At 37.7% G+C, this 14,839-nt stretch overlaps 1 protein-coding gene across 1 annotated transcript in view; it reads right to left on the reverse strand.

The window, feature by feature from the left end:
• Positions 1-13,546, reverse strand: part of LOC128027257 (B-cell receptor CD22) — a 198,603-nt gene extending 185,057 nt beyond the window's left edge. Inside the window, exons 1-6 of the mRNA XM_052614717.1 lie at positions 13,022-13,546; positions 12,379-12,723; positions 12,032-12,280; positions 11,692-11,943; positions 11,359-11,601; positions 11,181-11,280 (exon numbers count right to left, since the gene is read on the reverse strand). Of these exons, the coding sequence (XP_052470677.1) occupies positions 11,181-11,280; positions 11,359-11,601; positions 11,692-11,943; positions 12,032-12,280; positions 12,379-12,723; positions 13,022-13,172 (1,340 nt within the window). The 5' untranslated portion in view covers positions 13,173-13,546. The remainder of the gene's footprint in view (positions 1-11,180; positions 11,281-11,358; positions 11,602-11,691; positions 11,944-12,031; positions 12,281-12,378; positions 12,724-13,021) is intronic.
• Positions 13,547-14,839: the final 1,293 nt, after the last annotated feature.

Below are 14,839 nucleotides of genomic sequence, written 5' to 3' on the forward strand. Positions count from 1 at the left end.
GTCAAACTCTCTAACCTCTAAGAATCTCTAATGTTGTACAAACACACATGATACGTTCACAAATTAAAGAGACAGAAGTGTGAAAACAGAGCAAAGAAATCAACAAATAACCAAACACACGACAGTTAAGACTAAAAAGATCATCCATGTTGATCCATGTTTAAAGACTCAATGACATCCAGATGTGAGTTGTGTAACTGGTATTTAATGTCTATAGCTCTGAGATCTTTCATATGCTAATCCAGTCTCATAAAGCACTTCACTTTGAGACACACTCATATACAGGGCCGCTGCTGGCTAAATGGGTGACCTAAGCACGGTTGTATTGTTGTGCCCCCCTTCCTAAATTATAAAAAACACACACACGCCTATTAAAACGGCCAAAATATAACTTTTATAAAATAAGATGTACATAAATTGTATTATTTACAAATTAGCCAGTTACCTGTAGCTATGACTTTATTAATACAGTTGTCTAATGTCTAATTTGCAGTTACCATAGCTGCAAGAACGATGATTTGTGGTGTTATTCTTGTCAAAAACAAATTTTCAAATTTTTGAAGGGAACATGTAAAGTCAGAGAGAATATCACAGGGGTTGTAGAATACACGGGGGATGCGGTTATAACAGCCAGAGAAAAGACTAAGACAGAAATCAAGGGTCAAGAGCCCAACTAATACAAACACTGATCTCTAACATGGTTACTTCAAATGAAACAATAAATCAACATCTAAACCTTAGTTCATTCTCAATAAGATCTTCTGTAGACGTCTGACAGAAATAAAGTCAGTCTGGTTATTAATAAGTGGAGCTGGTGATGCTGTTTGTGGGGTTGTTTAATCAGATCTTGAGAGATTTCATGTATTTTATTTCAGTTGATGTCATCTAAGTCTGTGTCTGAAGTCAGTTGTAGTAGTTCTTGTGTTTCTCTTTTCTTCAGTGATTCTGTTTGTTAGCAGCTGTTCACTAATTCTCAATCAGCACTTAGTTAATCACTTAATTACTTGAATGCAAAGTTTTAAAACTTACATTGTTTAAAACGAGGCAATATGTTTACTCAAACGGTTTGAGTTAAGTTTACTTATCGGGTTTTACAGTGTAGTGATAGTTTATCTTACGAGGCATAGTTTATCTTAATATTTAGTTTATCCTATTTTATCCTACAACAAGAACAGAAGGGATTTTGAAAATGAGATAAACAGGTCCAAAACTGACCCGGGCCAGATGAGACAGTATTTTTAGGAGTCTGTTGCGGGTCCGTGGCGGATATATGTTTCAATGTGCGGGTCCAAAACGGACCCGCCGTAGAGGTAAGGTTTTAATTGCGGATGCAGCGTGGAGCAATGGTGGGTCCGTGATCCGCCTTCGTTTCGGATCCGTCATTGCAAGTTTCATTAATTCTGTTTGTTAACAGCAGCTGTTCATCACTTATGAACAATCAGCACTTAGTGAATCACTTAATTACTTAATTGCAATGTATAGCTTTTTTTTTTCTAAACTCAACTGAATTAAGTAAAGAGTACTTATAACTGTTAGTTTTAAAACTTAAATGCTTTAAGGCAATCGATTTCCTCAAATGGTTTGAGTTAACATCAGAGGTGGGTAATCCAGGGGCCAAAGAGTAAAAGTCCTGCCATATTTTGGATCCACCCATAAACTCAGCCGATTTCATCAGAAGAACAACCAAGTCATTCTTCCAAGTCACAAACTAGTCTTGAGTCAAGTCCCAAGTCCTCAAAGAGTTAAAGTTAATGAGATAATTAAGTTACTAATTAAATGATGATTGTGTATTAATGAATAACACCTGCTGTTATTGAGAACTACAGAGGATCAGATGTTGAAAATGAATTGGTTTAAATTATCCCACCATCATGGAGATCAGTGTTTGGTTTAGTTGTGTTCTTGACACTTGTTGTGTTAGATCTCTCTCTGTTGCTCCTCATGTATTTCTGTGGAGAAAGTAGATTGGTGATATATGAAAAACACATAGTCACACTGAGCTGGTTTACTTATATCTCAAATAATGTTTTTTTTCTATATTTTCAAGTTTAGGTTTTGAATAATGCCAGTGAAATAAACCCAGTTAAACTACAGCATACACATAAAAAAAGCATTTTTCTAATATTTATTATTGGGAGTGAATTTTAAATCTGTGTAATGCATACAGAAATCTGAGCTCCAGTGCATTTTAGACACACACAGATATCAAGAACCAGCATATGAATCTCTACAATTTTAACAATCAACAAAATGCATCATGTTGCAATACATGAAAAACTCCCATAATGCACTGCAGTATGAATAAATATTTTCGCCACTGTTGAGGTTCATATGATAAATGGTCATGGCTAAATGCCTAATCCCAAACTGTGTTTATATTTTTCCTTATTATTGAATAATTATGGTGGCATTTGCGTAATGAGATTCACTGGGACAATTGTTTGAACTCTAAACTTCTGAAAAAACACGTTATTTTCAATATAATCACCAGCTCATTGTGCCTATATGTTTATTGTATTCCACTGATCTCTCGTCTCTACAACACCACATCTAGGGCTACTGAGAGAGACCTAGCACAGTCAATCAAGGGTCAAGAGCACAACTAATCCAAACACTGATCTCCATGATGGTGGCATCATTTTAACCAATAAAAAATCATCTGAAACATCTGATCCTCTGTAATTCTCAATAATAGCAGGTGTAAATCATTAATGCACAATTATCATTTAATTAGTAACTTAATTATCTCATTGACTTTATCTCATTAACTCTTTGATGACTTGGGATTTGACTCAAGACTCGTTTGTGACTTGAAAGGTATAACTTGGTTCCTCATCTGATGAAATCAGCTGCTGAGTTCATGGGTGGAACAAAAATATGGCCGGAATTTTACTTTCTGGCTCCTGGAATGTCCACCTCTGGTCAGTTGTTGTTCCTTTCTCTCTTTTCTTCATTAATTCTGTTTGTTAACAGCAGGTGTTCATCACTAATGCTCAATTATCACTCAATTAAACACTTAATTATTTAATTGCAATATAAATCTTCTTTCAGTGAACTCAACTGAATTAAGTTCAGAGTACTTAAATAGTTTAAGCCAGGCAATCGGTTTCCTCAAACGGTTTGAGTAAACCTAATTTGTCAGGTTTTTAAGGATATATCTTTACTCAAACGGTTTGAGTTAAGTTACTTGTCAGGTTTTACAGTATTTCTGTCCATCAATTATGAGTATTCCACACAAAAATGAGGTGCGAGCGGTCGCGAGCTCTGGGAGTTGGTCCCATACGTAAACTGCGAACTCTGCATATAGGGAGCAGCAGTAGTGCTCATATAGAATACCGCATCAAACTTGTGTAATGTAATGTACAAAATGTAAATAAATCAGTAGACTTCAAGAGATGAAGGGCTCAGGCAGGGACTTCCTCCGTTTGAGGAAACCGATTTAATTAACAATCTTAACATCATTAGTCTGCAGAAAGACATTTTAAGATGAATTTGATACTTGATAAATTACCATTTAAAGCAGGAATATGCTGTAAAATAAGAGAACAGTGAGCTTGTATCTCACCACTGAACATCACTTGTTTTGTTCTGCTGAATTAATTGTAACATTATGTATTTACACAACCAGCTTTTAACTTTCATTTTTTCCGCTGTTACATCATGTATTTAATACAATGCTTCAGTGACTCTTCACTAATGACAGCTGTCAATCATATGTGGCTCCACCCACAGAGCTAAGGATTGGTTCCTCTGTGCTCCGCCTCTCACTCTCACTGCAGAGTTTTCCAGTTGATCTGAACGAACAAAAGAACGACATTCTACAGCGTGAGTGTGTTGTAGAGGTCAGAGGTCGTGGACTTGAGCTCAAGAACTGTATATGTGTCAGGATCAGAGATCTACAGAGACAGAGGAAGAAAATACGCGCATATAATATAAGCAAACATTTAAATAGATGATTCAAAGGGTTAGTTCACCCAAAAATCAAAATTATGTTATTAATAACTCACCCTCATGTCGTTCCAAACCTGTGAAACCTCCGTTTATTTTTGGAACACAGTTTAAGATATTTTAGATTTAGTCCGAGAGCTCTCAGTCCCTCCATTGAAGCTGTGTGTATGGCAGGGATAGGCAACTCCGGTCCTGGAGGGCCACTATCCTGCAGAGTTTAGCTTCAGCCCTAATAAAACTCACCTGCCTGTATCTATCTAGTAATCCTGAAAACATTGATTGCCTTGTTCAGGTGTGTTTAATTAGGGTTGGAGCTAAACTCTGCAGGATAGTGGCCCTCCAGGACCGGAGTTGCCTATCCCTGGTGTACAGTCTACTGTCCATGTCCAGAAAAGTAAGAAAAACATAATCAAAGTAGTCCATGTGACATCAGAGGGTCAGTTAAAAATTTTTGAAGCATCGAAAATACATTTTGGTCCAAAAATAGCAAAAACTACGACTTTATTCACCATTATCTTCTCTTCCATGTCTGCTGTGAGAGAGAGTTCAAAACAAAGCAGTTTGTGATATCCGGTTTGTGAACGAATCATTCGATGGAACCGGATCTTATTGAACGAGTTCACCAAATTGAACAGAATCGTTTGAAACGGTTCGCATCTCCAATACGCATTAATCCACAAATGACTTAAGCTGTTAACTTTTTTAATGTGGCTGACACTCCCTCGGAGTTCAAACAAACCAATATCTCGGAGTAATTCATTTACTCAAACAGTACACTGACTGAACTGCTGTGAAGAGAGAACTGAAGATGAACACCGAGCCGAGCCAGATAAATCAACAACAGACTGATTTGTTCACGAATCAAGAACCGTTTCTGTCAGACGCGTCCGATTCAAGAACCGAGGAGCTGATGATACTGCGCATGTGTGATTCAGTGTGAAGCAGACGACACACAGAGCGTCTGAACCGAACTGATTCTTTTGGTGATTGATTCTGAACTGATTCTGTGCTAATGTTATGAGCCCAGGTAAACCGAAGGCTTGAATGAAGGGCAATCATCGCCGATGATGCCATTACATCGAGCACAAATGAACACGTGAACCGTTTTCTTCAACCAGTTTATTGAATCAAACTGTCCGAAATAACTATTGGTGATCCGAACACCGATGCAACCGGTTCTTGACTCGTGAACGAGTCATTATCTGGCTCGGCTCGTTGTTCATCTTCAGTTCTCTCTTCACAGCAGTTCAGTCAGTGTACTGTTTGAGTACATGAATTACTCCGGGATATTGGTTTGTTTTAAAGGTCCCGTTCTTCGTGATCCCATGTTTTAAACTTTAGTTAGTGTGTAATGTTGTTGTTAGAGTATAAATAATACCTGTAAAATTCTAAAGCTCAAAGTTCAATGCTAAACGAGGTATTTTATTTAACAGAATTTGCCTACAAAAAACGACCCGTTTGGACTACATCCCTCTAGTTCCTGCAGTAATGACGTCACTAAAACCGTTTTTTGACTAACCTCCGCCCACATGAATACACAAATAGGGGGCGTGGACTTGTTGCGCTCCGACGGAGAAGAGGAAGAGCTGCGTTTGTGTTCGCCATGTCATCGAAATGCTGTTATTTTCATCCTGCCGTCCAATCACCTTTGTTTGGCTTTCACAGGGACGCTGTGCTTGGAGATTAATGGTTACAATTTATGTTTAACTCGGTTCGAAAATTATAATGCACATGTAAAACTATGTGCTGCACATTTTGCTGAGGACAGCTTGCTGAGGACAACTTCTCTCACAATCGGTTCAATCTCAATCAGTTTAATGCCGGATTCGCACAAAGATTATTCTTGAAAGATGGAGCAGTTCCCTCTTTGTCTGGAGAAGGCGTTGTTTATGGACCATGACCGGTAAGTGTATTTTATTATTTAAGTTGGTGCGTTTAACAGTTTCTGTAACTTATTACATAAAGGGCAACGCTGTTTATCGTTATTAACTAGATGTTAGGGCTGTGCAAATAAATCGAATTCAATTTTCATGCGCATCTCGTCAGTAAATACGCTCCTGTGATTATAAGTAGAGTTGTGATGTTCGCGAACAAACCAATTCTTTTGAACAGCTCATAAACATGAACGATGGGAGCCGAGTCGCGGCTGGAGGGGAGCAGTTCTTTCTGTCGTTCTATTTTCCTATGCGTGTTTCACACAGATGCACACAAATGAGCTCCTCCGTGAGACAGAACAGTTATGAGGGAGGGGCGCACCCAGCGCAGACCAACCCTTTATAGCGTGATGATATTAGTTGTTAGTTGTGCACGCATCCTTTACGTGAGTACTCCAGTGGAAAAAAAAAAATCCTGCATGCCTCTGTCATTGGGTAGGAGCGGAATTTTATCTACTTTAAATATTTTTTGTTTTCTATCAAAATGTTCTTGTGTGATAACAATGTTCTTGTGTGGAAGTGTTTGTAGTAAAAGCTTTTTTGCACAGAAATTCATTGCAGCCGGCTTTGTTTTTGATGTTTATTTGTGAGTAGGTATTCAAAAAAGCAAGAAAAATGGGACCTTTAACTCAGAGGGAGTGTCAGCCACATTAAAAATGTTAACAGCTTAAGTCATTTTTTGATTAATGCTTATTGGAGACGCAAACCGTTTAAAAAGATTCAGTTCAATTTGGTGAACTGGTTCAAAAAGATCCGGTTACAACGAGTGATTCGTTCGCAAACCGGATATCACTAAACTGCTGTGAACGCGCTCACAACAGACACGGAAGAGAAGACAATAATGAATAAAGTAATAATTTTTGGTATTTTTGAACCAAAATGTATTTTTGATGATTCAACAAATCTAACTGACCCTCTAATGTCACATGGATGTTTTTCTTACCTTTCTGGACATGGACAGTAGACCGTACACACAGCTTCAATGGAGGGACTGAGCAGTGGTGGACGAAGTACACAAATCAAGTACCTGAGTAAAAGTACAGATACATATAATAAAATAATACTCCAGTAAGAGTACTCCAGGCTCTTTTAGCTGTATAAAACATAAGAAAAATATAAATTTTTACACATATTTGATTTGATTGGTTTAAGGTCACTATAACATGTTATAATTATATAATGTTCATTATAATTTAACATTCAATATTATTAAAAAAAAAAAAAAAAAAAAAAAAACTACCCTGTTTTTTAGGGCTCTAACCTAACATAACCGTATCAGAAGTAGTTCACATGACATCGGACATCATTCTCATGAGAACTTTGATATTTCCTGTGCCGTGGGGAGAGGAAAACCTAATTTTCATGGTTTACCAAACAAATGGCCGGAGCAAACATTATAAAAGCATGAACAGAAGCATTCTAAGCCATTTCTGTGTGCTCTCTATGTTCTCCATCTCTCTCATTTGAAAATTACATCTAAGCAACGATTTTCTGTCAATAAAATTTTGTCACAGGTTTTTGACAGTCAAAATGACATAGAGGAGAATGTGTCTGAGAACGATGATAGTATTTAGGACCCTGATTATGAGGCATCCTCCTCAGATGAGAATGAGTCTCCTAATGTTGACCCTACTGTTGTCTCTCAACCACCCACAAACCCATTACCTTCCAAGAAAGGAAAGTTATCATGGTCCCACTCACCACCTGAACAACAGGGTAGACTTATTGCTGCTGATATCATCAAAATGGTCCCAGGGCCCACTAGATATGCTGTCAGCCATGTCCAAGATATAAAATCAGCATTTCATGTTTTCATCACACCATCAATTGAAAAGGATGTACTTGAAATGACTTAGAGGGTATGCGTGTGTATGGGGATGGTTGGAAAGACTTCGATGTAACTGACTTGAAAGCCTACATTGGGTTGCTCATTTTGAAAGTAGTCTACAAGGCAAAAGGAGAAGCAACAGCAAGCCTTTGGAATGCTGACACTGGAAGGGCAAAATGCAATATGCCCCTGAGGGGGCACATCTTGTAGCTTTTGGTCTCTCAACCGAGGTTGCTGAGATCATCCTTCAATCCAGAATTCCCTCCATGAGGAAACTGTTCACCTTGAGGTGGAAACCTTTTTACCTCCTGGTGCGAAGACTGCCAGCACAACCCTGTTATTTGCCCAGTTAGGACAGTTCTGGAGTTCCTGCAGGCACTTCTCTCTGCAGGTTTGACGCACTCCACTCTGAGGGTTTGCGTGGCGGCCATTACAGTCTACTGCGCCCCTCTTGGTGGCCATTCAGTGGGCAGACACCGAAGTATGGCAGCATCCAAGGCCTTCTTGTCAGGTGTGTCTATACAGGACATCTGCAATGCAGCTGGACGGTCCATGCCCCTCACATTCATCAGATATTATGGTTTAGATCTGCGAGCCACTCACAGCTCTTCTTTCTCTTGCCTCAATTGTGCTCTTTGTATGCACACTAGGAAGGGACTTGCAAGTCTGGCGGTGTGGGCATTAACGTTTCCATAGCGTTTCGGACGCAGCTTGAGTTCATGAAGGGGAACGTCCCAGGTTATGTATGTAACCATGGTCCCCCGAAGGGAATGAGACGCTGCGTCTCAAAGCCATACTTCCGGCATCATTGCCAGAGTTCATTTCATTCCTAGAAGCTGACGCTTGTTCCACCTCACGTTCTTTTATAGCTTCCTGGTCGCTACGTAACCCGCCTATGACGTCACACCAATTCTTGAGATTGATTTCACATACTATTCAGAGCTGGTCATGCTGAAGGGCATTCCCATAGCGTTTCGTACGCAGCGTCTCATTGCCTTCGGGGAACCATGGTTACATACATAACCTAGGATGTTTTTCTTGGGGTCAAATTGACCCCACACTTTATGTATGTTGCAATCCTTGATAACAAAAAGGACTGTTATGTGTTCCTTACTGATGTTTTGATTGTGATGATGTTCTGTTTAAATATAAATATTCAAATATTCAAAATGTTTGAAATTGTGTTTGTTTTTCCCGGGGTCAAATTGACCCCAAAGATAACTCGTGTTACTATCCTTGATAAAATATATCGTAAGATTTTATGGTGATTTGTAAATGTGTCCATAGTCGTCCAATGGGTATTCTGGATGTTTAAGGGGTGGGGAGGGGGTGGTGGGTGTATGTCAACTTAAAAGGCCATTTAAGTAGTCAACAAAGACATAAATTACCTGAGACACAGACATTATTAAAAGAGGTTTAGATTACAACAGACGTCATCAGATTTGAGGGTAACAGGAGGGTTAAGGAAAAAATTACTGAAAGATAGATGTTTGCAATTTTATATAGGCTACTTAAATTTAATTTTATATTAGCACATATCTTTTTTATAATCCCACTGCTCAAAATACCTGGGATTTTTTCCAAAATGACCACTATATGGAGTCAAGATATATTTTTGTTGTTGATATGGACTATGTTGACGAGAGCAATGTTCACTGTGAAGCTTACACTGTGATGTACCTGAGAGAAAACAGAGATGACCATCTGATCTTCACCAGGAAGAAAAAAGTGTTTTAAAGTTTGTTGTTTTACAGAACATCACAGTTATATATGACATGATAATAAGGCCTGAAGTTAGGAAGAACATTTTAAGGAAAATATAATTATATTTTCATAATGATTTTTTTCCATCTCAAACCTTGCCTGTGGTTTAAAAACACCCCTGGCCAAATGGGGTGCATCTCTTCCTACTTTGAAAATCACTGTAGTAACCATGTTCTGAACATCACATCCTTTCTTTTCTCCCCAGATTTAATATATATATATATATATATATATATATATATATATATATATATATATATATATATATATATATATATATACATATATATATATATATATATATATATATATATATATATATATATATATATATATATACACATAGGTGGTTGAATAAAAATATTGGACATTATTTATAAAAAATTACCTCAAATTAGCACCAGCAAGCTTGTTAGCTAGACAGTTAGCATCAGCTAACAATATTTACTTATTTTCAGTACAGTTATGAATAAACATTTATGTCTGTCTGCTCGTCTAGTTAATCCAAACAATATACATATGTATAACGTTACTGTTGATAAACAATATAAAAACAGACCTCACATAGGACATGGATGGTAGCATTTTATTAAAACTGTTAACATTATGGCAGCAGGGAATTTGAACGTGCATGAGTTATTGTATTTAATCTGTGTTATTTTAATATTTAATCCAATTAATCAAAAATGTTGACATTAATAACTTACTTTTAGCAACATCAGACGCACGCGCGCTCACAAGATCTCCCGGTTCTTACTTCTGGTGACTCGCACTAAACGGTTCATTTGAATCAGTGAGTGGTCGACTCCAGGAACAGCTGCAATCCATAGACAGCTGCAATCGGATCATTCTAATTCGTAAACGAATCATTTGGTGCGATTCGCGATCCGATTTAAACGTTTATTTTGAAAAGACTCAGTTCGTTCATAATGAATCAGACACAGCTTCTGCCTGTCGCAGCACGTGATATATTATAGGGAGTAACGATATGTTTTATGAAATGTAGTGAAGTTAAAAGTACGATTTTATGCTTTGGAATGTAGTGAAGTAAAAGTAAAAGTTACTCGAAAATAAAACTATTCCAGTAAAGTACAGATACTTGAAAAATGTACTTAAGTACAGTAACGAAGTAAAGCTACTCCATTACTGTCCACCACTGGGACTGAGAGCTCTCTGACTAAATCTAAAATATCTTAAACTGTGTTCTGAAGATAAACGGAGGTCTCATGGGTTTGGAGCGACATGAGAGTGAGTTATTACTTATGACATAATTTTGATATTTGGGTGAACTAACCCTTTAAAAAATAAAAATATACACTTGTCACATCACCTGAGGATGCAGCAGATACAGTTTTTAAAGGTTTTTCTGCTGGATTGTGTTGATAAAATACTTTTATTTTGTCATCATTCTGTACAGTTACAGTCTGAAACACATAACAGCTGATCGATTGATTTTCTACTTCTGTAAAGTTGTGTTTGAGTGTTTTACCTGTTTCACTCTGTTATCTTCAGTTTTAACAAACCTTTGTTTCCTGTTAAAATCACGTTAACAACATAAAGACAACAACATTAAATGAATAGAAAATATGAATGTTGAAAGATTACTAATCACACACAGCTGATCCATTTATTTCTGTTACACAAAATTAACTTATACAATATAAAAGTGCATTTATGAAGTCAATTTAGTTTATAACTGAACTCACATTATAAACCATATGATGATGATGATGATGATGATGGTGATGAATAATCCTCCAGATGTTGCTGCGATCACAATCACATTCCTACCAGCTCCATGATGAACTGAAAGATGAAGATCATCATAATTAACAAACTGATGAATGATGTGAAGATCCAGGAGTGTGTTAATAAAAGCTTCACCTGTGACAGTAACAGCTTCTGATCTCTGAGATCCATGTTGATTGTGAGCCTCACAGTAGAAGCGTCCACTCTGTAGTGCACTGAAACTCTGTCCAGATCCAACAGCTGAGCTTTGATTCTCCTTAAACCAGCTGAAGTTCAGAGCAGGAGGGTTTGAATCACTGCTGCAGATCAGAGTCACTGAATCTCCCTCCACTATTACACCTGATCCATTTATAGACACTGAGACGTTCCTGGGAGGATCTAAAAACAATCACCACACTATTAAAGACTTATACATTAAAAAAAATATTAATGTGAGCTAAAATTATAAAAACAATCTAATATACTCACATGTGACGTTTAAATTCACACCAGCAGAGTATTTCTCTCCATGTTTATTTCTGGACTTGCACTTGTATTCTTCACTGTGATCAGAGCTGATCTTTGAGATGCTGTAGATTCTTCCAGATTCTACAAACATTCTTTCTTTAAACCAGCTGATTTCTGCAGGAGGGTTTGAATCACTGCTGCAGATCAGAGTCACTGAATCTCCCTCCACTATTACAGATGGACTGATGGACACTGAGACATTTTTTGGTGGATCTATAAAGGATACATATTCAGTCCTTATATCATCCCATTCAAACACAATTTCCAGGTTTTGAAAAAGTACTAATCATTCTGTACTCACAGGTGACATTGAGCTGAGCAGCAGGAGAGATGTAAGTGTGTCCATGTAGAGCACAGCTGTATCTGCCTGCATCCTCTCTTCTGACTGACTGCAGCAGGAGTTGATTGTTTCTGTCTCTTCTCTCAGTTAATGGCTGTGAGTTTCTGTACCAGATGAATGTTGCTCTGTCAGTCAGAGCGCAGCTGCTTTTACATGTCAGACGGACATTATGACCCTCTGTCACTCTCTCAGGAGCCTCCACCTGAAGATCTGAACACAACACACACATTATATCTAGTGCTGCTGTCATACACTGATTATTATTCAACATAATGCACAGAAGAAGAGCTCAGCCTCGTGAAAGTCACCTGTTACAGTGAGATTCACTCCTGGTTCACCAAGCCATTTTCCATCAGGTTTATCAGAGATGAATCTGAAACAGTACATGTGTTGGTCGTTCTGTGTCACATGACTCAGTCTGATGGTGCAGTTCTGCTGTTTGTCTCCCAGATACTGAAGCCTCTGACTGTATTCAGGATCATCAGACAGAACTGGAGGATTTTCACCCTTTATGGGGTTTTTGGTCCAGAACACTTTCTCAATCTTATATCCAGTAGGGTATGTATAAGTGCAGCTCATTATCACTGATGAGGTCTTTAGTGCACAGATGTGTGAAGAACTGTAACTCACACCCCAACCTTCACTGAAAACATCTGACATGAGTTTTTATTTAAACAAATACTACAATTATTATCAATATTTGTTAAGTAAAACAACATTAATATAATTTTGGCATTACATTAATAAGGAAATCACTGGATAGACATAACAAAGACACACTTCATGTGAGACTTCATGCTGCTAATAGGAACACATCTTTTGTCATTCCTTTGTTAAAATATAGTCAATATAACTAAATTAACATGTTAAACACTCTTGAGACATGAACAGCATGCTGTACTATTACGGACTGACAAAAATAAAAGCACATACAAGTGTCTGAAAACTCACTGTGAATCATGAGGAGAAAGATCACAGGAAGAGGAGGAGCCATTCTGACTGACATCACCATAGCAACAACTACAACACAGCAATTACAACATTCCAGCATGATTGAGATGAAACTGTGAGATGGATATTTTACAAGAAAAATACTTTTCATTCTTTCTACTTCAGATTTTCATGTTCTTTATAATTATTTGTGAAATATACAGGGGCGGAGCCAGGGGGTGGGCACAACTGAGCTAGCTTGGCCATCCTGCTCTTTTTCTTGATGAGAAATGCATGTATTAAGATGCAGAACCTGGAGTATTTCTTAGCATCCACATCAAACAGGAGACTTTTCAGACGTGCACTTCGCCTCAGCGCCAGGCGTGTGTCAAATGAGCGTGGATAAAGTTCAGCAGCCAACTGAGCTTCAGAAGAACAACAGTGAACTGTGGTGTGATGAGATGTTGTTAGGCTGTATGTCAGTAAAACAAACTTTGCTGACCTGTCCACCATCTTACTGTGCTCACAACACACACTCTTCAATAGTATGCAAATATGCGGCCCACTCTCTGATTGTGTCATCATAAATAAGAGTGAGATTTATTTTTATATTATATTATGTGTAAATTGTTATACAAAAAGGATAATCTGATTGGTGTATGCATGTAACGTGACGGACAGGTTGGCTCGAAGACATGCGCAGTGGTTGTGATGTGAAAAGTGGCATTCACAGGGGAGTGTGTCGGGAAGAAAAAGCCTGTGGTGCAAGCGGTGAGTTAAAATTAATTCCTGAGCTCTGTCTAATAAAAGGCAATAAAGTTTCAGTTTATGTGTATGCCTGCATTTTTTCGACGGACCCAATTTTAAGAGACGGAAGTTTCCTCCTATGGTCTACAGCCTCTCTTACATAAGCACACAATAAACTATGAGCATACAACATAGTTCTGTCGTCAGGTAAAGGGTTACTTCACCCCAAAATGAAAATTGTGTTATTAACCACTTAACTTCATGTTGTTCCAAACCTGTAAATGCTCTTTTCACCTTCGGAACGCAATTTAAGATATTTTGGATGAAAACCTAGAGGCTGGAGACTGTCCTATAGAGTGCCAAGTAAATAACAGTGTCAAGGTCCAGAAAAGGTATGACAGTCGTTGTCAGAATACTCCATTTGCCATCAGATGTGCAATCTGGGTTATATAAAGTGACAGGACACTTTTTATAAGTTAAGAAAAAAACAAACAAACTGTAAATAACTACTTTATTCAACAATTCCTTCGTCAACAGTCTCCTCTGTGTCTCTCCATATCACCGTATGCTGCTGACATGGGGGTAAGTGATTAATAACACAATTTTCATTTTGGGGTGGAGTATCCCTTTAAGTTATGAAATTACCAAAAAGGTGATTATTGCTGCAAACTGCATGCACGTGTGTATGCGTTGCATTTCAGAACATCTCTCAAATACATGTAGTAAAATACATTCTGCAATTCCAGATTTTTTTTTTCATAATTTACATTTACATTCTGACATTTATGTGCTGTTGACTTTTTCACATTCTTATCACTATCTGCATGTGTCATCCACGAGTAAGCAGTGTAGTAGAACAAGCTTTTGTGGGTTTTGAGAACCAGAACCAAGCTGACTGAGCAATAAAGCTATAGTGAGCCCATTTGTTTAAATACCTGGAGGTGTGGAATAATACAAACATGGTCAGGTTCACTCAGTATTACTTGATAAAATAATTCACAAATATCTCAATTTCAATTAAGTAGAAATTAATTGTAAATTAATTAAATATTGAATTTCTGTTCCACTCCAGACTGGTTTGCTGGCCCCTCC

Source organism: Carassius gibelio, chromosome A1 (genome assembly GCF_023724105.1).
Source record: "Carassius gibelio isolate Cgi1373 ecotype wild population from Czech Republic chromosome A1, carGib1.2-hapl.c, whole genome shotgun sequence".
NCBI lineage: Eukaryota > Metazoa > Chordata > Actinopteri > Cypriniformes > Cyprinidae > Carassius > Carassius gibelio.